The sequence below is a fragment of the Acipenser ruthenus genome, chromosome 23 (genome assembly GCF_902713425.1).
Source record: "Acipenser ruthenus chromosome 23, fAciRut3.2 maternal haplotype, whole genome shotgun sequence".
NCBI lineage: Eukaryota > Metazoa > Chordata > Actinopteri > Acipenseriformes > Acipenseridae > Acipenser > Acipenser ruthenus.
In genome coordinates this window covers 18,262,852-18,288,888 of record NC_081211.1, presented here as the reverse complement: position 1 = coordinate 18,288,888, position 26,037 = coordinate 18,262,852, and the positions used below count along the sequence as shown (strand labels likewise).

At 39.0% G+C, this 26,037-nt stretch overlaps 1 protein-coding gene across 2 annotated transcripts; it reads left to right on the top strand.

Annotated features, from left to right (window-relative positions):
* The first annotated feature begins 1,977 nt into the window (after positions 1 to 1,977).
* LOC117413216 (amyloid-beta A4 precursor protein-binding family B member 3-like) lies at positions 1,978 to 25,521 on the top strand. 2 transcript variants are annotated; one of them, XM_034022055.3, is made up of 12 exons: positions 1,978 to 2,307; positions 11,783 to 11,970; positions 12,411 to 12,466; positions 15,785 to 15,845; positions 16,281 to 16,427; positions 17,027 to 17,154; positions 20,741 to 20,855; positions 21,200 to 21,287; positions 22,041 to 22,124; positions 23,098 to 23,219; positions 23,424 to 23,603; positions 24,174 to 25,521. In XM_034022055.3, exons 1-12 carry the CDS (start codon positions 2,259 to 2,261, stop codon positions 24,390 to 24,392), a joined length of 1,437 nt encoding a protein of 478 aa, XP_033877946.3. In that variant the 5' UTR covers positions 1,978 to 2,258; the 3' UTR covers positions 24,393 to 25,521. The 2 variants fall into 2 exon arrangements, with proteins under 2 accessions (XP_033877946.3, XP_058852729.1); XM_058996746.1 differs by having other exon boundaries at positions 1,980 to 2,307; positions 23,098 to 23,213.
* Positions 25,522 to 26,037: the final 516 nt, after the last annotated feature.

Here is a 26,037-nt window from a genome sequence, read left to right as displayed (position 1 = left end):
TGGGTCCTCCAACAGGATAATGACCCAAAACACACAGCTAAAAGCACCCAAGAATGGATAAGAACAAAACATTGGACTATTCTGAAGTGGCCTTCTATGAGTTCTGATCTGAATCCTATCGAACATCTATGGAAAGAGCTGAAACTTGCAGTCTGGAGAAGGCACCCATCAAACCTGAGACAGCTGGAGCAGTTTGCTCAGGATGAGTGGTTCCAAACTACCTGTTAACAGGTGCAGAAGTCTCATTGAGAGCTACAGAAAACGTTTGATTGCAGTGATTGCTTCTAAAGGTTGTGCAACAAAATATTAGGTTAGCGGTCCCATCATTTTTGTCCATGCCATTTTCATTTGTTTTATTATTTACAATATTATGTTGAATAAAAAATCAAAAGCAAAGTCTGAGTTCTATTAAATATGGAATAAACAATGGTGGATGCCAATTACTTTTGTCAGTTTCAAGTTATTTCAGAGAAAATTGTGCATTCTTCATTTTTTGTGGAGGGGTACCAACAAATTTGAGCACATCTATATATATATATATATATATATATATATATATATATATATATATATATATATAGCTACACTGGCTTTTCAATGTAAAAAATAATAAAATCTAAATGGAAGTTTAATGGAATATTTGTAATGCACTGTATACTATTCATTTCAGCAATTCATATTAATGGCAACAATAGCCTATTTGTTTAAATTGTAATCTAATCAATTATGGAGAGTTAGCTGGAATACAGCAGTGGTTGTGGTTTTGTCTTATGATTGTGGGTTCTGAAATTAATAATGCATTTAAACTGTGTCCTTGCTGTACAGATTCAGAATAGCAGGATTTATTCTTCTTTGGTGGGAAAAGGAGGCTGCCAAGTTTGATTTTGTTTCTGTCATCATATACTTGTAACATTTTAAAACTAAGAAGTTTAAAGTACCCATGTTTCCTCAGTATAGCTGCCCTTAATCATGTCTAAACTCTAAGTACTGGTACTCCATAGATTTAGAAACGCTCACAATGGATCTCTATTACAATGGCATTTAAGTTCACACAGCTACAAAAAAATATGAAATAAGGTTTGTTTTTGGCAGTTTATAATCCATCAACATATAATCATAATTCTTACTCTTTATGAAAATAAATGGAAATATCCTATTGAAAAAGAGCAATATTATCTCTAAATCTATTTAACAGGAATCTATACTTTGACAAACTCTTTGGAAGTGGGCCAGCGCAGTGTTGCTGCGATGTTTTACAAGGGAGTTCTTATACAGAAGACAAGCTCTTTTGTTATTAATTTCTCAGCGCTGTTCTGAGTAGAGAATGGTTTTACTGTTCTCATTAATCCACTCTCATCCAGATGACCCCTGGTACAGACTGGATGTAGGCCCTTGGTTGCCATGGGAACAGATGTAGGTAAGGGATGGAGGCTGGCAGCTGCAGCCTGTGATTAGCTGATGACGGAATGTGAGAGACATCAATGGCCAGCCTCTTGTTAAGGAGGACCTGGAAGAAAACCTAGAGTGAAGAAAAGCAGTACGTTTCACAGAGGCTGTCAATAGCAATGCCTTATTTACTGTAGCTATAGAGCTATAGTATTAGATGGCTCATAAATGCTCATTAGAGTACAAAGCTGTTGTATTCTACAAAGTGGAAGATACCAATGTTAACGTAGCTAGATCAGGTAACCTTGAATCTGCTTTGAAAAAACAAAACAAAAAACCACTCCTGGGAACAAGTAGGGCTAGAGTGCCTATGTATCAGGGCTCTTCAACAACAGGCTTTTAGGCTTGCAAATAGTAGCCTGTAAGTGCTATTTCTCAAGGACAAACATGGCTTCATAACACCACAGTATTTCCCAAGATAAACCAATAAATGTTTTCAGCTGCATTGAACACAATTTCAAAGCAACCTTAAGGGGAGTATTGGGGGAGGAGTAGATGTAACAATGCAGGAGCTGCAGGGATATTAAATACAAGCTACTTGAGGAGGAGTTGCAAGCAGCCTTCTCAAGCACAGAGACAGCAGCATCAATCCAGCAGCAGTATCGGAGAGAGGGAAGAAGGCATTGAGGGTCCATTAATTACTGCTGCCGTTGGTGCACAGGTTTCAGGTTGTAATTGGAACCCCCTTGGCATGCTAGATTGTTGTACAGCAGTCTGTCAGAGCAGTATTAGCAACAGCTGGGCTCTCAGTGTGAGATGTACTGCGGCTAAACAAGGCAAGACTGGAAAACTACTCAGCTCGGAGTTCCGACATGCTAGGGAAAGACTACATGCTGGCTATCATCCTAGTCAACTATGATGGTAAGTAGTTTTTAAAACCTTAGCTGACTGTTCACAGATTGCAATCCTGTATCATTGTCTCTCTAGAAGTGGTTTAAGTTTCAAGCCTCTAACAGAACTACAGCCGACATGCAGTGATAAGCACATTGCTGCTTTGCAAGACCTAGAAATATGCAGGTGTGTTATTGATGCTTTGGTATAGCTTGTGTTTGGCACCAGGTAAAAGTGTTGGGTCATCAAAGGCACACAGGGGTTGACAGAAACTTGTTGCTGTTTGTTTGTGTGTATTTGAGCCACTAGCAGGGATTGTTTATTTAGGAATTAACACCTTCCATATAACATCTATCCAAATATGGAAAGGAATATTTCAATAAATCATTGATGTAGGGTTACCATGTGGCTCCAGATTAACCGGACGCTGTGAGACAGAACGGGATTTCAAACTTGCCCCTAAATTGAAATAAATGAAGGTGTAAATGAACCATCCTTAGCTACAATTAATAATGGTGCTTAAATTATCCAGGGCGACTTACAATCGCAAGCAAATACAAATACATTCAAGTGTTACAATACAAGTCATACAATAAGAGCAAGAAATACAATATTTTTTTTTTCAAGTGTGACAAACCACAATTCAATAATACAGCAGATAATAGTGAAAGTTACATCAGGATATGATTAAATAGTGATAGTTACATCAGGATATGATTAAGTACAAAATACTACAGGTTAAACACTTGGCAGATTACAATATTCTGAAGTACAGGATTAAATGTAGTAAAATAGGGGGCAGATAAGAGCAAAATAAAGCATATTTAAATGAAGGGTGATAGTGTCCCAGGATACAACAGAGGAGTTCTACAGGTGCTGTTTGAAGAGGTGAGTCTTAAGGAGGCGCCGGAATGTGGTCAGGGACTGGGCAGTCCTGACATCTGTAGGAAGGTCGTTCCACCACTGCGGAGCAAGGGTGGAGAAGGAGCGGGCTCTGGAGGCAGGGGAAGAGGGAGAGAGTGTGGTAGATTCCAGAGGAACAGAGATAGAGAGATCAGAGGAGGGGGAGGAGGAGGGAAAGAAAAGGAGGTCAGATTTAGAGAGGTTTAGTTTGAGGTGATGCGAGTGCATCCAGGAGGAAATAGCAGACAGACAGGTAGAGATATGGGAGGAGATGGTGGAGTCAGAGGTGGAGAAGGAGAGGAAAATCTGAGCATCATCAGCATAGAAATGGTATGTAGAGAGAGAACAGGAGAGGACCCAAGACTGACCCTTGGGGGACTCCAGTTAAGAGAGGGTGAGGTGTGGAGGTTGCTCCATGCCAGGTTACCTGGTAAGTGCGGTTGGAGAGGTAGGAGGAGAACCAGGCCAGAGCAGTGCCAGAGATCCCCAGGTCAGCAAGAGATGATAGTAGAATAGAGTGATCAACAGTGTCAAAGGCAGCAGAGAGGTCGAGGAGAATTAGGACAGAGGAGAGAGAGGCAGCTCGGGCACACTTAAGTGAGTTGGTGACAGACAGGAGGGCGGTTTCAGTGGAGTGAGCAGAGCGGAAGCCAGATTGGAGAGGGTCAAGCAGAGAGTGGTTGGACAGGAAAGCAGAGAGCTGGCGGTGTACAGTCCGCTCGAGGGTTTTGGAGAGGAAGGGTAGGAGGGAGACAGGACGGTAGCTCTGGAGGGAGGTGGGGTCGAGGGTAGGTTTTTTGAGGAGGGGAGTGATAGAGGCTTTTTTGAAGGCAGAGGCAAAGATGCTAGAAAGTAGAGAGGTGTTGAGGAGTGAGGAGATGAAGGGGAGTAGAGCAGGAGCAGCATCTTGAAAGAGGTGAGTGGGGAGGGGGTCCAAGGCACACGTGGTGGGTTTGTGACCCTGGAGCAGGGAGGAGAGGTCAGAGTCTGAGAGGGGCAAGTAGGTGGAGAGGGAGGGCGAGTTAGTAGGGGATGTAGTGGGTGTAGGGGTTGGAGCAGGAGGGGGTGCAGGGGAGGGAGAGGTGTTAAAGAGTTTGCGGTTTAAACTGTATATGGATCTCAGTCATGTGTTTTATGTCTCTGTTTGATATACAACATTATTCAACTACAGGTGAAAGATTGTTGGTTGATATGAACAAGTACAGACAGATACATACTTGTGTCCCAAGAGGTTAAAAGCTACTGCTTTGTCCAGAAGGGGGCGCTTTTGAGTAAATGAAGCAGCTCCCAGACAAGATATTCTTTCTCAGCATTGTCATATTAGATATTTCCTGAAGGAAAAAATCCAAAGCACAACATACCTGTTTTGATATTCTTGTGCTCTTCAGAAGTCGTGCTCCTGTGTTATTTTCTGTATAGGGCTACTTTTACCTACAAGCATGAGTTTGATTTCTTTATGCCATGTGTTCACTTCTTTCTATTGAAACTGTTGGTTATAACTAGACTAGATGTTAGCAGAAAAGGCCCTGCTTGCTACGAAGCTGTTCCCCAGTATTAGGGACCATCAGTACAAACTCAGGAGGGCTCTTGAAGCTTATGGAGGCATGTCTGATATGCATCAGGGTTGCTCAGAAATGTTGTTGCATGGACTACAGTAGATAAGTAACTGGGCAGTGCCGGTATGAATACAGAAACAAATGATGAAAGCAAGAGTGTGTTGAATCAAGCCCTGCAATATTTTTTGGAATCTATAATATTTACTGTCCCTGCTGTTTGTTGAATAGCATGAAAGAACCACACTACACTTCATGAAAGTAATATTTTACAGCTAATTGTTCAAAATAGTATGCGTCTAGATTCTCAAGGCTCTTTGCTCCAAATGTATATGAAAAACTAGTTTATTTATTTATTTATTTATTTATTTATTTATTACATTTATATCTGTTCATACCCAAGTGTCACAAAGCACTGAACAGTATAAAAACACAACACATTAAAATAAAAGTTCCCAGACATATTATCTGTCACAAATAAAAACATATTCAAATAACAGATTAAAAAAAAAAATATATATATTTAAAAAGTAGCAAATAAGTTACATTAAAACCCACTAAGATAAAAATGCTGTTTTATCAAAGTGTGTTTTCAGTCTCGACTTAAATATTGTAACTGTTCCAGCTTCCCTGACGAACGAGGGCAGAGCATTCCATAGTGTAGGAGCTCTAAAAGAAAAAGTCCTGCCTCCTCCCGTGTTAGTTTTATTGACCCTAGGAATAACCAGCAGCCCCGCTTCCTGTGCTCTAAAGAGTGTGATTCGGCAGATTTGCTGTCAGTACCTCCTGCAAATAGCTAGGTGCTAATCCATTCAGGGCTTTATAGGCTAATAGAAAAATCTTAAAACCAATTCTATGTTGTACAGGGAGCCAGTGTAAGGAGGCTAGAACAGGGGTAATATGTTCATCTTTCCTAGTTTTAGTGAGAATTCTAGCGGCGGTATTCTGAACTAGCTGTAGGTGGGACACCACATGTTTTGGGATACCAGAGAGGAGTGCATTACAGTAATCAATTCTTGATGAATCAAAGGCATGCATTAGTCTCTCAGCATCAGATAAGGAAATAATTGGACTAAGTTTGTCTATAGTTCTCAAAAGATAAAAAAAAAAATACTTTAGTAATTTCCCTAATATGAGTCTCAAATGATAGATAAGGATCAAAGATTACCCACAAATTTTTCATTTCAAAATTAACTCATGCAATCCTACATTATTTAGTTGATTCAGAGTGCCCATAAACTGAGCTTTTCGACAACCTACTTACTGCCAACAAAACTAACGGCTAGCAGCATTTGGGTTTAGAAACTGCATTGTTGCTTAAATCAGAGCTATATCGTCTTTGCACAAAATTATGATTTGTACTTTGTTGTCTAGTAGTTCCTAATAAAGGATCCATAGACCTTGTACAACTATAAACAGATAGTGAGGCTCTCCAGTACCTGATTCTGGGCTCTATTGATCCATGAGAGCAGCTGTTCACAGAGCATTAGGGTCACACAAGCATAGTAATGCTTTGATCCATTCCATCTTTAATGTTCTGATGCAGAGAGTTTGACCTTGTATTAAACATATGGCCCTTCCACCAGGATCACTTTGTGCCAGATATATTATTGGATCAATTAAAAGATCCCTCCCACAGTGCCAGAGGAAAACGAAGAGGGAGGGCTGAGTGTGGAACTGGGATGGAGATAAATCTGCCATCCACTCAGTTCCTGGGCTTTCTTTGCTTTGTCTGTCTTTGTATATTTGCTGTCGAAGAGCTGGAAAAGGAACACAAGTATCAGTGAAGTGCACTGAAATGCTCTTTATACTTATATTAACTTGTCAGTTTATCAACATTTAATGAACTTTTCATGAGCATTTAGTAATGTATCATATTAGTAGGAGTCATAGTAGTAATATTCATTGGATGTATAACTTGCCTTTTAAAAAATAAAAATCAAACATCTTGTAGCTGCTCATAGTTAATTCTCATTAAAATGCAATTTAAACTGTAACTGAATTCCTGTGATATAGAAATCATAGAGGCTGGATTACTGAGGAAAGATTGCATATAGAATGAAAGTCAATTTCTTTAGCAAATAGATTAATTTTTAGAGCTTTATAGCAAACTGACCACGTGAAAACCCACACAACCTTGTGTTATAGCTACTACTGACGCACATTCCAGTAAGACTATATGCTGCTGGTTAAAGATATATATATATATATATATATATATATATATATATATATATATATATATATATATATATATATATATAAAAACTTTTATTATAGACTGAATCTGTGCTGGAGAAGTCCAGTTTGTCAGACAGTAAGACTGCCTGACCTCTGAAACCATGGATACAGTAGAGTAATGAGGAACAAATCAATGATCCCAGTGATGTTCAGGTCACCTGACAGACCTTGTATTGCTGGAAAGGGTTTGGAGGTGCTGGTGGTGCAGTGGGCAGCACTGCTTACATGGGATGGAGGAAGTGCTTTGGGGCACTGTCCCATCTTGACCTTACCATGATTTTAGAGGACACTGGTTACTATGTGTTGTATTAGATGAGGGCATTAAATAAACTAAGACAGTCTTTCAAATCCAGTTTGGACAAACTCTGGGCCTGGCTAATTCCCCCATACCCTGGCCTAAATTCAACACCAATTTCAGTTTTGCCTTGTATTTTTCTACCCAATTTAAAATGGCCAATTTGAATGTCGCCTCACCACTGCAACCCGACCGGGTAGGTCAAAGGGCAACCTCCATTCCCGGTGTCAAACCAATACTTCTTTCACCTGCTTAACCTAAGCAATCAATCTTGTCAAACAACTGACCTAGCCCATCCGATTTTCAACCATAACTACAAAGAAGTACAAAAGCCTATGGCATATTTTTAAATGGACAGCATCTTTGTTTAAGATATTCCACTAATTGCCAGACATGGTAAACATAATGGGAGCTTGTTTTAACATGTATATACACTTTATAAATGTGTAAGTGAAAATTGGTAGGCGTTTTAACAGTGTTTTAAATATTTTTTATATTTAAGAAGGTTGTTACCTAAAACCATTTTTATGGCACACTGTTGACAGAATGCTTCAAGGAGAAAAGATTAGGCAGCAGTGTGGAGTAGTGGTTAGGGCTCTGGACTCTTGACCGTAGGGTCGTGGGTTCAATCCCCGGTTGGGGACACTGCTGCTGTACCCTTGAGCAAGGTACTTTACCTAGATTGCTCCAGTAAAAAAAACCCAACTGTATAAATGGGCAATTGTATGTAAAAAAAAATAATGTGTTAAAAAATAATGTGATATCTTGTAACAATTGTAAGTCGCCCTGGATAAGGGCGTCTGCTAAGAAATAAATAATAATAATAATAATTAATTGGCTGCAGCTAAACCTGTTCTGTGCACTGTGGTGACGCAGAGTGCACAGAACAGGTTAAATTGTGAATAAATGGAGTAAACGACACCCATTATTATTGTGTAAATGTTTCAATATTCCTTCTTGTGCAATAAAACATCCCACTAAAAATGTCTTCTCATGGCTTCTGAACAGCACATAGAAGGACCTTTATGTATTGTAAAAGTCCTTTACTGAAGAGTTTGATCAGAATTCTGTTGTAGGTGGATGCTATTGCAAAGCTACCTGATTACAAACAAAGTGACATAATTGTGGAACGTTGCTTCTTTAACTTATTTGGAAGTATTTCTAATACTTCTAAGAATAAATGGGTAATGCAATTAGAATTCAGGTGGTCAGGAGTCAGTCACTGTGTTTATATGCATGGTAATGTTATATTATTACACAGAATACATAGTCTAGTCCTGCACTGCATGCTTGGAATGTGGTGTGCAGTATTAGGAATCTTACCAAAACATTTCACTTCTACAAAAGAGCCAAAAAGACAAAAGGAACAAATCACAAAATCATTTACTTTATACAGGAAGAGTCAAGTTTATAACACAAGCTGGAACAGCATGGAATACAGAAAGAATGTAACGAAGACAAAAGACATAGAAGATACAATAATTCAAGCATCCTTATTCATGACTGCAAGAGTATTTTGGGAGACAGACTTACACCCTCATAATATTGACCAATTATATTGTGCTTTTTGTAAAACTGCCCAGCAATACACAGAGCTCACAGTTTTTATTTTCCTTAAAGGAAACAGGGTACAAGCAATACTAATTGGACCAACATAATTAAATATGCATTGTTCTAGTTGTGATGCACCATATTGCCAAAAGGCTTTTTTTTTTTTTAAAGTGCTTATTACAACGCTGTTTCTTTTCATGGAAGCTTGCTAGACCCCATTAATCTGCTCTGTCAGCCAGTCCCTTGGGATGTACTCCAATCTTTGGCAGCTGATATCATAGACTGCGTAGATCAGTTGTAGTCCTGTTTCTGTCAAAGCTGTGTGAGGGATGGAAGAAGGCAGGTATGAAGCCTGCAGTCCGATCTGCTGTGAAACTGTGGAAAAGGCTGTTATATTTTTAGAAACAGACATGAAATGCTACCTTGTCTCCTTAATGCAGGCTGACACAGGGTCGTTCGCAGACATTTACATATACATTATCACATGCACCCTCGGAAGCAACGTGTTTTCAGCTGTCAGAAAGCAAATGCAACAGCCTGGTATTGCAGGTTTCGTTGGGGTTTTTTTAAATGTTTTTTTTCTGAAGAATGTATGGTTTTTAGGGTTTTCAACAAACAAGTAAAAAACACATTAGTCGTTCTTGTGAAATGTTATCAGTATACACAAGAACACATTTTTAGACAAAAAAAATGCATTTATCAGTGGTTTCTCTACTAGACAGTGACGTTTCAACTGTTTAACATTTTAAAGTTGGCAATGATTTATTTTACAAAGAGAAACATGCCGTCAACGATATGACAGTCTACAATTTAGCCTTTTCAGTAATCTGCTTTTTTTATTTTCTTTACCCTATTTGTTTCATAATTTGGCAACTCACATATCAAATCAGAAGGACTGTAGATCAGCAGGCATCCTCCTACCCTCTGTCTAGCCCACCTAAGCAGCGAACATTGCCAAGCTAAGTCCATCGGCCTCCTGGCCTGCAGTTACCAGGCCCCTGATCAATAGGGATAGTTATGGGGAGGTGAGGAGAACCAACCCCAGCCCATGCTCCCTCTCTAACCCGTGGGAGAGAAATAGACCTGGTTCTCACTGACCCATTTCTGTATTGCTGCTCTAGTATGGGCCTTTCAGCTAAAGATGCTTTTGAAAGAAGGCCTGTCTTAATCAGTGTCTGAAACAGCAATCTATCAAGTACCCTGGGAAATGCAGTAGATTTGCCAGAACACATACTGGATTTTCAGTTAATGTGTAGTGAGTTTTAGGATGTGGGTAGAAGCCAACTTCTCTGGCTGCTGGATTGACTGGGGGGCATACTGTATGCATGACAGCCACCCAGCCCTAAATTTCTCACCTGAGATAACATTCTCTGGCATTACATTAAAGAGACAATCCTATGAAGGGCCCTGTGAACAGTTTGGCTGGTGGTGGTGACGTCAGAACCGGAAGAACACACAGTACTGCGAGGTGAAATGTGAATTGGGCTGTTGTGTCGGTTTATTGCAAAGTAAAAGAGTTGAACAAAACAGCACGTGAACTAATCTGTGCACTCCCAGTACTCACATATTAATACACATTTTATCTGCACGTGAAGTGATTGTGCAATCCACGTGGCTAAATACTATATATTTTAAATCACTCGTGCTCCACAGCCCTATTATATCCCGTGCACCAATATGTATACACACCAACAATAACACACCACATGCAACATAAAACACAATCTACACACGGGCGGGTCACCCCGCCACAGGCCCCTGCTTGTAGTTCTTTGGAGAATATAATTTATAGCTGGCATATAGTTATGAGTTAGTCATTCTTTTCTTGCTGCTCTGAAATAGCCTGTGCCAGTGAAGTCTCGTGACCCAGTTGTTGCAGCTGATAACGAACAGCATTCTTGTCCTGTTGAATAAGAGCTGCAGTCATCATAGTGTTATTTAAATTGACCTAGTTTTCTTCACCCTTTATGAACAACAGCACATCATTTTGATTTAATAATATGGCCAGTTATGTGTAGCTTTAGGCTGTATCTATATACTGTTACAGACATGACAACGTTTTGTGAACACAGATGTGAATTCTTAACATATAATTTATAACTGGTTACATAAATCTCAACTGGAAAATGGGAACAGCATACTCTGAACTAAGAAATTACAGTAATCTTCCTGCTACAAGTCTTCCATTGACATCAGTCAAGAACAGCTAGGCTATCTGAAATAGGTGAAACTGAAAAGCAAGCTGTAGCTTTTACACAGTTTCATTGGCTTTTTTAAAACATGTTTTCTTTGGTAGCAGCATAACTTTAAATATTGTTATACTTGTCATAGGGCCACCTTTTATCCCCCTCACAGTTGCAGGCTTTACCCACAACAGAAGAGACAGCCCTCTTAAAATGCTAACAGCCCTGAGACAGGTATACAGATATATTTCAACAAACATAGTTCTAGTTGCACTTAAGTTCAATTGAAGTAATTATGCACAAAATATAGGCTACCAAACTTTAACACCCACTGTAACTTTACCTAAATTTATTTGGGCAATGCTGAATATAAATATGATAATCTAGCCCATGAAAATATGATTTTAACTAAAAATGATTCATGCAGTTTAGATGGAAAAACACATTTTGCTCATAATAGTAATTAGTATCAATTGGAAGTTATTTATTAGTCAAATTTCAGTACTTGTACTGGCCAATACATACTAATTCACTGCAGTATAACAGACGTTTCTATATATCAAATGGAAATACATGACAGGTAAGATTTGTGCAATCATTTCAAGTGTACAGATGAAGGTTTGCTATTTAAAAAGCGCACGCGGTATGCACATTTTGTAGTTTGAATTCTTGCTTCGTCATTTATTGTTCCTGTGGTGCTTTGGGCAGTGATGTTACACAGCACCTGCATATGATCTGGTTGGCTAAACAGAATTAACTGACTCTGTTGCTTATCCAAGATAACATTTGGAATGACCAGAACCTGGAGCCGGACTCTGATCTCCCGGCTGGATGGAGGACTATCCGGGACAGCACAGGGACCTACTACTGGCACATACCCACAGGCACCACCCAGTGGCAGCACCCTGCTTACAGCTCCGATGGGGACCAGGCTGCAGTGAGTGGGATCACCATCACCGACCACAAGGTAGAGCTATCAGAGTGTCTTATCAGGCTGGCACGGTGGGTTAATAGAGTTTGACCTCTAAGGACATCTGCACGGTCTTCATGGTAGAATCAATTTGATAAAACTACAACTGGCACTGGGCACCTTAAAAGGGCCAAGGACTGGATAGGTATGGACTGCCTATCCAGAAGTGTTTTTTTTCCATAAAGTTATAAAACTGGCAACCAAGGCATAATAAGAAACCGTATCACACCTTTATAACAATTTGAAACTTTCAATTGCAATTTTTTTTGTTTGTTTGCAAATCAAACTTAAAACAAATGGTTTATTAAGATAACAATTAGGCTTCATCATATTGTAATAAACTCTATTTAATACACATTTAACAGTATGTTCATAAATGGTGATCAGTGGATCATTAAACTGAAGTGTTCACCTCCACCTGTCCTCTCACTCTACAGAGGTGGAGTTCCAGAGGCAGGCAGATTGAGAGCCCGCTGACCTCAATAAGCGACAGGTAGGAAGCAGTCTAAAACTACTCAGTCACAATGCCATTACTATATACTGTAGAAGCATATGTGGCTTATATTTAGACACTTTGCAGACTGAATGAAATTTGGTAACACAGTGTCAAGTGGGTCTGACGTAAAATGAAGTATAAGAATGTGTACATGAATCCCATATTACAACCACTTACAATGTAACTAAAGCATAATTTCTTACTAATTATACGTCAGTAGTTGTTTTTTACTCCCACCCTTCGTTGAAAATCTGCAGGCCTGTTGTGTATCTCGGCAGTGGCTTTTATGGCAATGTTCTTTACTTCAGAGTCTGTTTTTAAAAGATTGCATCAGACAACTGAACGTTTGCAGTTGACTAAAGTGATGACGTGAAACCCACTGAGCGATAACACTGTTTAACTCTATCATGTATAGGGTACATTATTATAGTTCACCGTATATTACTGTACTGCGGTCAGGATGTTGAGACCTTTATGTTGAGACCTGAATGATTTGGAGGTGCTGCTTAGGAAAGCTTCAACAGCTGCAGAGGAATATTTCCCAAGTAATTGTTTTCTTCAATCAATTCTGCTAAGAGCTGACTATATGCGAAGGCTGCAAAGTCCTCTCTCTCTTCTCGGTCTCTGCAGTACTAGCTTGTTGGTGACCTTGTAAAACCATTATCTGCCTCCCTACAACAGAGAATAGAATGTAAAAATGTTGTAGTTTGTGGTGCTTTGTGCAGTGACATGACAGCATCTACATTAGATATGGTCTGGTTGGCTATTGATAATTTCTTGGGCCTGCGTCCATTTCATTCACAATATTGTAATTATTATTATTATTATTATTTATTTCTTAGCAGACGCCCTTATCCAGGGCGACTTACAATTGTTACAACATATCACATTATACATTATTTCACATATCACATTATTTTTACGTACAATTACCCATTTATACAGTTGGGTTATTACTGGAGCAATCTAGGTAAAGTACCTTGCTCAAAGGTACAACAGCAGTGTCCCCCACTGGGGATTGAACCCACAACCCTCCGGTCAAGAGTCCAGAGCCCTAACCACTACTCCACACTGCTGCCCTACTGTAATCTGTAATTGATCTGCAATGCTGGTTTTGTGATAATGATATGCAGTAATTCAAAATTCCTATTTTGTCACACAGCGGAAACCTGTACACCCTATAGGAAAATCCTCCCCAAAATTTTCTTAATAAACCCAAACCCCTTGATGAATCCTCTGTACAGTAGTCTACATTAGTGGTCTTAGGCTTGCAGAATGTGCCTGATGTCTGATGAGAACCTCTTTCTGGGACGTCTTTGACTTGTGTGCCTGAGTTGCCACAGGACACAGTCACGTCAGTCACTTTGGCAAACATAAACTCAACCCTAGTTCTGACAGCAGTGTAGAGAGATATTCCTGGGGGAGGCTCAGCAGTGCTGGTGAATTGGGGATAGGCACGTATTCAGGGTAAAAATAACCCACAAGCTGCTACAGCTGCTCTTAAAAATAGGGACAGAAGGCAAACCTGATGAGCACAGTTTGGAAATCTCAAAGCGAGAGGGAGAGATGGGAGCGATGGAGTTCCTAGTGAACTCGCCTAGTAAAAGCACTACAGCGTGGGGTGCAGGGGGAGTCAGTTTGCTGGATCGTATGGTGTTGGTATTTTCAATCTCGTAGATTAGGGACCATCTGGGATAGTTCAGCTCACACGTCTTCACTCGATGAGTTTGGGCCACTGTTAGCAGACTTCAGGATGTTTCGAAGCAGCACCAAAGTCAGCTCCAAACATATGATTCTCTGGTGATTCATTACAGCATTTGGGGTAAACAAAACAGTTTAAGTCCTTATATTTTTAGATAGCTGGTGCAGTAAGATATTTTTTAACCTTTGGTACAGATTTTTATATCTTCCACTTTGAAGAAAAAAAAAAATGGGAGTAAACAAATTTGACTTTTGTAGGCGTTTAGAATGGTTTTTGGGAGTCCAGTGTCCGACAGTCAATTGTTGGACTCTGTAGTATATTTGGTCAAATATGACCTCCCTAAAAAAAACAGAAAGAAAATCCTAGCAGTACCGCTGTATAAAAAATATCTGCTGTATGATTCAATAGCTAGACTTCCTGAGTTGACAGAAGGCACTAGGTAAATCAATTTCAGACCTGTATTTTTGTTAACTTATATGGTAGTGCTGGGACAAATATTCAAACACTTGACCATCCAGTGCATGAAATGACCGTACGAGTATTTATAATTGACTATATCAAAACGATCTCAAGCACAGGAGACTAATGTAATGACGTGTGAAATAAATAACTATCACAAGATTGTTTATCTCCTTTGTTTAAAAGCTAATTTGATGGGGTACAGTACTAGATTAATTTTACTGTAATATGGTACAAGTTATTTAGATTTCCTGCTTATTCAAAATTAAAGACTATTTGAATATTTGTCTAAATATTAAAATAATATTTGAACATGAAAAATCCAGGTCACTTTTCTAAAAGCGATATCGTTACTACCTGAATTCTAAATTAAATGCAGCGTTGTAGCAACATGAATATGAGAAACAGGCTCCTGAGATGCCTAAAATAACTACAAATAATGTCATTAATTATTCCCCTTCATTGCACAGCTTAATGATGGCATTGGCCATACAGCTCTACACAGCAGCCTACAATCGCTGTCTTCCTGCACATGCCAGTGCAGTTTCTAAAGAGCAACAGTAAGGCTCAAAAAACACATTGTCTACACATGAAACAGATGGATTTTAGAGACATTCGTGCTTTGACAGTGTCTCTCAGGCAAATTCACAGCGTGTTTTTTTTTTTATCTTATCCTACTTGAAAGAACAAGCGACAGCTTTGTAGTTGAGAAAGCCTTCTTTGTAATATTTCTCCTGCCTAAATGCAATCCGATACACACCCACAGTCTCTTATCAAGTTTTAACATTATAAAGTTTTGTCATTTTAACACTGAATACAAGCAGTGTTTGTTTGGGTATTTAAATATTTGTCTCAGCACTACCGTGTATTTGATGAAGGGTGAAGTATTTCTTGTTTGTTTGTTAGATTCATTTTCAGCTGGACATTATGCACACTATCCCACACTTTTTCGAAGCTTTGCTTACATTGTAAATAAAGTCGCCTCTGTAATGTATAAGCAGACCATAATGCTTTTTCAGTAAGTGAAGGTGACCCAGAGCAAGTGGTTTATTTTAGAGTGGGTAATAACAGGAGGCTGGATCATGTGTCAGCAGCTTTGTTTGTTTCCAGTCGATCTGTATTATAGCTGGGCTAATGGGCGTGTCTCTGTGCAGGAGCTCACTTCCCTGGCAGGAGGAGGAGTATTTCGGGACCAACAGTGACCCAGACTCCAAGGTACCAGCACATCCAATAACACAGTGGATGCACCTGTACATCTAGACATTATCCAACTTAGAAATTAAACTTTCTAATAAGGACATAGAAAGAATATGGAGACATAAGGTGGCACAGTCATCCAGGCTGTCCGTCTGTATGTACAGTATGTCACAATTAAAGTTTTTACACATGTCTAGAATGCTTACTCAATTAAAATCACGTGTAGGGCATGTTGATAATTAATTGTACATGTGCTGTAATTTACTGCCTTCAGTATTTCATGATTTTTTCAAATGTGTAAATGATAGTGAAACAGCTAGGGAGAACTGTAATAGTTAAAAGAATTGCCAGATGTTTGGTGAATGTCGCTGTTTTGCTGGATTCCCTGCACGTATATGCTTTGATGTGCCTATTCCATGCTTGATTGCATGTCGGCCTGTCTCCCTGTTGCAGTGCTTTGCGGTGCGCTCGCTGGGCTGGGTGGAGATCCCAGAGGAGGACCTGACTCCCGGAAAGAGCAGCCTCGCCGTCAATAACTGTATCCAGCAGCTGTCCCACAGCAAGTGTGAGGACCGGGATGCCATGGGGGCCTGGGGAGAGGTACAGTGTGGGGAAGTGGGATGCAGGCTAGTCAGATCATCATACCTCTTGCAGTATTATCAGCATTACGACTGCTCCTACCTTTTTGGTGCTGAAAATCTTTTGGTTAGTTGCTTGTATTGTATACTGCTCAAGATATCAGAATACATTCTGCTATTCCTGATTTATTTATAACACTCAATGATTTTTAAAAAGACGTACTGTATGTTGAAAAGTTTGTCTTCTATACTTAGAAGTTTTACTATGTTTTCTTTGGTCCATATGATGTTAGTGTAGAGAAACCAGAGTTAAAAGGTCACTTCTCTTGAGGCTGACACCAGCTGTATTTAAGTATTACTCTTAACACTGAGCTGGCATCTTTTAGTGCAGCCAGTAGAGGCGCATAAGATTGCTGGTTGACAGTCCCAGCTACATAAAAAATAAATTTAAGTCGAGAACCTAAATACCAGAATCCCATCAGTCGGCTTTGAAATCTGGTTGCGCATTTTAGCGCCAAAGGACTAAGGAAGACAAACCACTAAGAGCTCATTGGTGAAAAATGAAAGCGTTTAAACCAAAGAAAGCATATTTAATTGAGGGAACCTGTCTCTACCCCCCAGGGTCAGGACATGGTGATGATTCTCAAGAAGGACACCCTCAGCCTGGTCGACCCAGTGGACCACAGCCTCATCCACTGCCAGCCAATCATCCATATCCGAGTGTGGGGCGTGGGCTGCAACAATGGCAGGCGAGTGAGCACCGCTGAGGAGGAAAACAGAATAAAGAGGCAGTGTCTCCAAAGGGAGCCTGCCTCCAGATTTACAAAAAGATCTTCCTCTGGGAGTCCCCACAGAAAACTGCTGCAAATGTTCTTAAAATCTGCAAAGAGGAATATTGATTTTCTGCAATGGACAATAGCTTTTCATTATTTATATGCAAGAAAATGTAAGACGCTTGTAAAAACCTTGCAGATCCTGGAAGCTTAGCTCGCTGTCTTTGGCAGTAATATTTATTTGTTAAGGTCGACAGCAGTCTCACAAACCACTCTGTTGCAAACACACAGAATTTCTGCAGTCAATTCCAAATGATTTAATTAAAGCTATTTCTGTGGGGTTTTGTTTTCTGAGATAGCATAATCTTTTCTAGAAGGACTATCTGGAATCTGCAGATGTGTTGTGGGAAGGTCCAATAATAAATGGCCATCTATTCTGTGCTTCTTGATGGTGGTACCTGTGACAAATGCATTAAATTCATTCTAAAACCATGGAGACTACATGGATGTATGGATGCCCCTTTTGTATTCGCCTCCAGCTAATCGACAGTGTGCTACTGCTAAGTTGTTTATGTGATCTGCTGATTCATTTAAATACGACTGTAGAACAGGCATGAAAAAGGAGGCAGAACTAAAGAGCTTAGTGGTTAGATCCTGGGTTCGATTTCTGCTCACATTGGCACTCCTGAGGTTTTGCTGTTGTTCAGAAAACTAATTACTGTAAGAATTGTGTAGTTAACCACAGCTCTGTTACTTTCCTGCAGTATAAGCCTGTAGGAACTCTCACAATACTGCTTAGCACTGCAGTGTTGGGAGGCAGGGGAACAAGGACAAACAGAACCACAGAGAGAGGGCGAAATAAGAAAGATAAGAGAGAGAGAGAGAGAGAGAGAGAGAGAGAGAGAGAGAGAGAGAGAGAGAGAGAGAGAGAGAGATTCATGGGATTCGTATTTAATAAGTGAAGTATCCCACCCCCCTCTGTCTTATACAGTAACACATTAATAGTTAGTAAGGTTCACTGATATACTGTACTGGCTATTTTAAATAAAATTTATAACCAACATGATGCAGATTTAAAAAACAAACAAACAAATAAACAACAACAAAAAAAACTACCGAGCACTGATTTGTCATTATGCTAGTGGATTTCAGAAAAAAAACAAAACATGTTGTAAGTTTCTAACAGGCATGGGATTTCTTGTCCATCGCTACCATTAATGCCACTTTCTTAGACAAGATAACATGTGTTTACTCTCACTAATGGATTTTAAAACGAGAAACATCTAGTAGCAAAAAACTCAAATAATTGAACCATTCCTACCTGCAATTAAGATGTTTCCTGTTAGTCTTATTATTTGTTCAGAAACATCAGGCCAGACTTTGCCCTTGCTTCAAATCTAGGCCCAAGCAGTCAAGTAAGCAAGAGTCGGCCCCCTAGCTCGCAGTACTTGAAATCTATAGAAACACATCACAGGCCTCTTTATACTCCATTATAAAAAAGGAGATATGTGAAATAAGTTTTCATTTATAACATTCTTACATTTGGTTTGTTAGTGGGTGGAAACGTTTCACTGTTGCAAACAGAACAAAAGGGACAACTGAGAAATGTAATTCTGAGGAAACTAGGGAATTGATGGATGAACAGCAAGCCCCCCTGTGGAAGACGGAGAGCTCTGGCATTCAATCATGATAAGAATTCTGTTGGGGCATGGAGCCTGAACCACACTCCCTCCTGAATCTAATGCCACAGTAAGATGTTAAATGCGTGTGTTTAAAAATATATCCCAACTGGTGGTTGTGGCTTCTGGGGAACATAATGTTTTATTGCATTTTTCCTCAGACACTTAAATTCCCTATTATTTGACGCAAGGGAATGCAATATAATTAGCAGACACCACAGGAGATGTTTGCAATGAAAGAACATCAGCCATGGCTCATTTAAACAATGTGTTTTGTTTTTTCTGCCTGCTTCCATTGCCACAGAGACAGGTAATACCTTTCTACATCCCTTTCATCAAAAAGACGTGTTATGTTTTAGTTAAAAAAATTATGAACTTGAAGCTATGAGCTCTTTATCCTGGTTTGATGTAAGAAATTAATTTGTAAAACCACATAGAAGAAATGAAGGGGCAGAGTGCTGCAGGGGGGCAGATTAAACTGGTGTAATAAATGTCATCTGAGATTAGATGTTTCTGAGAGCTATATTGATGCTTTAAACTTCTGAGATTTAAAACCAAGATGTGATGACTGGAACAGAAAAATGGTTTAAATGATCTACAAAGTGATTTTAAACAACAAGAAGAAAACACTAGTTAAGATAACTGTGTTTTTCTAGACCCATAGTTGCTCTTAAAGACACACATGAAGAAAAGCACATCATTCAAATGAATATCTGCTATGGAATTAACTGACGAAGATTAACAATTCTGCGGTTGCAATGGGATTATAAATACTTAACTAGATTAGTGTTAAAGACCTGCTGGCTGTTGAATGCGTTGATGTATTTAGATGAATGAAGCACTCAAATAAAATAGAGCTATCAAATTATTTTTCTCCTTTCAGTTTTAACCACTTTCGATATCAAATAGTTTGATTAGGACCTTAAAGAATGCACAGATCCTTCAATGGAATGAATGGATTGAATAGATTTTGTGTGATAGTCCTCCTGCGGTCAATTTAATTGATTTAGTTGGCAAGGCAACTAAATCCATTCTGATCACATTTGCACTGCCAAGGTTTTGCAAGCACAGTATATAACGTGAATTGTTCAGAAATAAAAAATGACTGTAGAAAGAGTGTAGTTACCCACTCAATCTTGTATCTCTCCATCACACGAATTTAGAGTACTCCTGAGACAACAGATATGGCTGACAAGAGAACATATTTCTAAATACCAGATAATTGAGTCTGTGTATTGAAATACATTGCAGTTACAGTGCTGGACTGTTTCCAGCGATGAATGGTGACAAATATTTAAATAAAAGACGTAAATGATTCATCATGGACGCTCTACAAGCAACCATTGTACAGCATACAATACAGGTCTATAGAAACAATTGGTAACTGTGGGCATGCTTGTGATCTTTGAATATGTTAGTAATATGTAAATAAATGAACATTGAAATGGTAATGAAAGTTTTCTAATAAAGTATTCCCTTTGATTTGCGCTTAATAATTGAAAACTCACTATAAGACTTGTCAATAGATTTCAATAAGGAATGACAAATAAATTGGATGTTTGGTATAATGGTAATAATCAGTAATAATCAAGATGTGTGCTGAGAATGACACATCTCTAGTAATTCTTAATTTTCCAAGTTTAGGTTATAAGCCCTTGTGTAGAAACCTATTATAAACTTCTCAATCACTGCAGCACATGCATGATTCTATACTGTAGGAATTGTACTTCTTCCAGCAACATCACTGGGTTTTAGATTTCAGAGAGACAAAATAAACTTCTTAAACAACGTATACGAATGACACTGTTCCAATCTCTGTCTCCTCTACATGTTTGATCGCCCTTGCAAACGAAAACCTTTTTCTTGTTTGTCACTCTCTTCAGAGACTTTGCCTTCGTCGCTAGTGACAAAGACACCTGTATGCTGAAGTGCCATGTCTTCCACTGTGACGTCCCTGCAAAGGCCATCGCCACAGAGCTCCATGAGATGTGCTCAAAGGTAGCCGCTCCAGTCGGGAGCTCAAGTTATCTGTCTTTTGATATACAATCTTCTGTGTGCAGACTGCGTGTAGATCTGTGAGACTTCACTGAACCCATCTAGTTAAAGTAAATGAGGTCTAGGTGACTTATCATTTATTAGGCTTTCATATATACAATGGTCTGGGTTCCATTCCAGGTCAGGTCTCAAGTGCTACGAAATCAGTGGTCTCATCTTAGCTGCCAGTATAACCCCCATCAGAAACTTATTCACAGTAAATCCCTTTATAAATGGTCAGTTATCACAGAAGCATATTCTAATAAAACGTGCAATAAGCCATGACGACGGGTCTTCTTTTGATTTAGATAATGGCAGAACGGGCAACAATGCATTCCTCGATGCCCCGGTCTCTGACAATGGAGAGCATCTCGCCTGAAGATTTGCCTCTACAAGGTACCAGCACACATGGCTTATAGGAGCTTAGGGGGATTCAACCAACAATACAGCAGCATCTGCATGATTTGCCTGTTCTATGGCGGCATTCAATACAATGTTGTAGAAGCAGATATGTACAGATATACCTTTGTTTTAAAATAGATGAGACGAGAAGCTTTTGTTGGTTATGCTTGGGTGTGTTTGGGGTTTGTGTCCTTTTATATGCCTGAGCTGTGCCCTAATACACAGAAGTAAAGTAGGTTTCTGTATTTTTTGACTGAATCTCTAATATGGGATTAGAGAGTTTGGCAAAAACTTTTCAACAGTAGCTTTTAGCTTTCACTTACATTTATATATATATACAGTATATATATTTAGAAACAGGATGACAGCTTTGATTTACACCTGCCAGTTAGTGTAAGGAAGTATACCTGGAGCTGGGACAGACACAAACTATTTACAAAGTAAACTAGGTCCTGGGACAAGATGATACAGGTCATACAAATAATATAAAATAACGCAAAACCTTTTTAGTACAGGGCATGTCAATGTTGGTACATTGTAATAAATGAGTAATTACCAATGATTCATGCTCTTAATTTGTACCTAGTGTGTAATTACATAGAATTAGCCTTGCATTACAGCTTGTTACCTTATGTAATTACATCCCACATTTAGCTTTGAAACACTGTGGTTTAACCTAAGATCCAGTGGTACAGGCTATAGACGGTACAGGTTGTGAAATAATTCCTGCTCTGTGGTTTTCCCTAGTTACTTTCCTGGATGCGGTGAGACAGAGCATTCAGAAGTTTCAGGTGCTGTACATTGGACAACTACCTGTCCCTAGGGCTATGGGTAAGATGATACACAAAAAAACAAAAAAGACCACTTCATTGCATTTTCTGATATACTTAGAAATTAAAGGGATACTTGCTATCATCTAGATTTTTCTAATATAGGTTTTTAGCTGTTGAATATCCTGTCATCTGTGTTCTCAATATTTCTTCTTAGATCTACCATTACTAACTATTCTAGCTGATTCAGATAATAGTTTTGTCTTAATCCACATTATGAAATATATACAATAGTGTGCTGAGTACAAGCTGGTATACGCCACTTGGGGACAGCTACAAAGCAGGCACCCTGCCCTCTCGTGGTGCTATATCAGTTTATATTGTATGGCACCCTATCTACTGTTCTAAATATATCAGCAACTTAAGGTAAGGACAAACTGTATCAGAACTGCAGAAACATGACACTCAGTATTGTGGCCTGACTCCAGCTGGCAATACCAGCACCTTTATTGTTAATGAGGCACTGCTTCCAGCAGCCAGTGCCAGCTCTCACTGCAGTGCTTAATCTTAGAATGATTCCATTAGAGCCAAAGGCTTTGCTACTGACTGCCTTCAATTAGCACAATGCTGAGAGTCATGTGCGAGCAGTACCAAATAAAGACATTTATTTTTATTCAATCCGCACTCTGAAGCCAATCAAAATTGTTCAAGCATCAAGCATCCCACTGTTGGCAATGATCTCAATGGAGGTCTTCCAGTCCCACTACTGTCCAGGCTAATCCTTACTTAGCTTCAAAGATCTGACCGCATATGGCAGAACAAAAACATGAACACTAAATGCAGGTTTAAGCGTTATGCCAGGGGTTATACAGGATGGAGTTTTCCCATGTATTAAACGTGTGGGCACTTTATTTTATAATGAAGGTGTCGAACCCTGTAAGTCACTGTTTTTCATGATTTCTCCTGATACAGCAGGTATTTCACCCCCCACGCTCTGTCATAGGTAGCTCTAGTATTTTGAACTCTTTTTGCAGGGATGGAAGTGCTGAACAAAGCGATTGAGAATGTCATGAATTCAGGAGATAGAGATGAATGGGAGCCCATGGCACTCCATGTGTCCGACACCATCTTGGCACTGTGCAAAGGGGAGGTAAATGTATGTGTGTATATGTGTGTTCAGCTTGTAAGCTACCCAGTATTCTAAAACTAGGATATAAAACTCTTAAATGAACACTCTAAAAGAGTTGGAAACTTAAAAATAAAATAAATAAATCCTGTCAGAAAAACAGACGCTAGGTAAACCTGACACAAAACCTTCCCATGTATCTCTAGCATGAACAGTGTTTGCTCTCTCTGTCAGGACGGGGACGACCCGTTTTGGGAATGCCAGGTTCGCTACCTGACCTTCCTGGGGGTGGGGCAGGACACTCACACGTTTGCTGTGATCGTGGACATGGGACGACAGCGATTTGAGTGCCGCGTGTTCTGGTGTGAGCCTGATGCTGGCCATGTCTCAGAGGCTGTGCAGGCCGCTTGCATGGTAAGGACATCCTGAACTGAATCCACATTATAACCTTAGAGACCTGTTCATTTCATAACACAGCAAACAAACAATCCCTTAGTTTAATTGCATGTCTATTGAGCACACTGGTAGCATACAAATCATCACCAGACGATTTATTCAGATGGCAAAACCCAATGAAGTTATCAAACCAGAAATATACAACTCAGATATTACATTTAGGGGCTTGTGAGTAGTCTGAACTATTTTATGTATTGTTTTATAATTGTAATTGGTGTTTTTTTCCCTTCAACTATGATAATGATAAATGGGTAATTGTATGTAAAAATAATGTGATATCTTGTAACAATTGTAAGTCGCCCTGGATAAGGGTGTCGGCTAAGAAATAAATAAATAATAAGAATAAATAGCTTTGAGAAAAACCGATTAGAGTAACAGCAATGAGAAAACAGTCCTATAAGCAACTATGCTTCTAATTTTGTTGGGAGTCTATTTTTCAATGGGTGGGTGGGGATAGATTTCTCAAGTCTTTGATTGTGCTCTAGTTTAAATAATCTGTATATGTGTATTTCTTCTCTTTTGATACAGGTGCAGTACCAGAAATGTTTGGTGGCCCAGGCCCCGCCGTTAAGGTCCAAGATTTCTCGCTCTGGGGCCAAAATTAAGCGAGCAGCCTCCATGGACAGCTCTGCCTTCAATCCCAGTCGCCGGGGTAACTCCCCTCCCAAATTCGGGACCTCCAGCATGAAAAAAGGGTTGCTGGCCTTCTTCGAGACCTTCAAAAACAAACAGATGCAGATGCCCTAGCGAGCTTGGGGTTAGAGAACGAGGGGAGAAGAACACAGGCACCCTTTGTTATTTTAGGTTTTAAAAGCCCTGAAGTGGATGGGGATGTAGTTTTACACTCACATATAATCATTTGAAACAGATTTTCCCTATTGTAAGGGATTTGTGATATCAGCAATTACCACAATTATTACATATGGTAACAGGCTGTATATCAATACACATGAGGTGCAATTCTTAACCCTAAGCTACCTTGTCATACTGTAGAACTTTCTTGCAGCATCTCTGCAATACCAGGCCCCTGAAAACAACGTTTCTAAAGTCAGCATTTCAGTCGTATTTCAATGTATTTTAATGTGTTTATACAGAAATCGGTAAAGCTATACAGGAAGTGGCATTAATACTGCATGAATTGGTTCATTGGAATTCAATATGAAAAAAAAAATGATTTCCATTCAAATGCAGTTGAAAACCCTACCACTTATTGTAAAGTGTTACTGAAAAGTACTTTGTGATTTCAATAATAAATTGCTCGTCTGGCTTAATGTAAAAAAAGTCATTTTTAGGTAAGAAAATGGGTGCTGGTTTTTGAAAATGAACAACTCATGTAGCATTGATGTAATGCTTATTTACAGGTTTGTCCAGCCTATATAAATGTATTAAGTTGAGTTATGTATTTTATTTATGTATTTATTTATTTTTTACTTTTATATACTACTGTCATGTATTGTAACATATATCTTTAATAGGACAGTTAAATAAGTTTTCACAGTTTTAGCACTAACTCCAAAAAGTGCTTGAGAGCACAATTTTGCATTCATTCTATAATTTTATCATTTCTCTATGGTTTAGGAAGTAAAATGCACTGTCTGGTTTGTGAAGTCACTTTAATCATCGCTGTTTTTAATAAGGCCCTGACATTTTTTGTAATAACTGTTGAGCGATTTATTACATAATATGACAACAGTCATTTCAATTTGCGTCAATAACTACAAAATGTGACAGGCTAGTTTTGGAAAATACAAACGAACAGCGCAAATGCAGAGAAATATTTGTATCAATTATGTGTAAATAAAAACCATATATATAGCCTTGGGAATTTGGCCCAGGTTTTTATTTCAATAATTAAAAAAAAAAAAAAAAAGCAAAATGAGATCATACAGAAAGATAGTAATCCTTGGAAAAAAGCTATTTTGTTTGAGGTTGCATGTTATAGTTTGGTATAGATTACAGTACACAATATTCTGTCCGTTTTCACTGGCTCACCATCCTGAGCATCAAAACCTATTGTTACATTTGCATTTAACAAATTCAATTTTCTACCACCACATTATTGACAAGGTTTTTGGTTGATAAGATATGTACATATTTAGTTCAAAGACACACACTGCCCGACTACACTTAGGATGAAAACATTTTGACAAATAATGTTGACTATGACTGTGGGAGGACAGTTTAAGAATTACTGGAAAAGTATGGGGATGTAATATTCATGAACATTAGGTTGCCATGGAGATTAGAAATCAGTGGCAGCTTCTGAAATAAATAATACAAAAATAAGAAGTCAGACAAGAATGAGAGGCTCATGAACATAATGGTAGACTTTCAGTTAACCAGAGTGTGTAAAATGTGTTACATGTTTTAAGTTAGTAGAAAATGTTTTGCT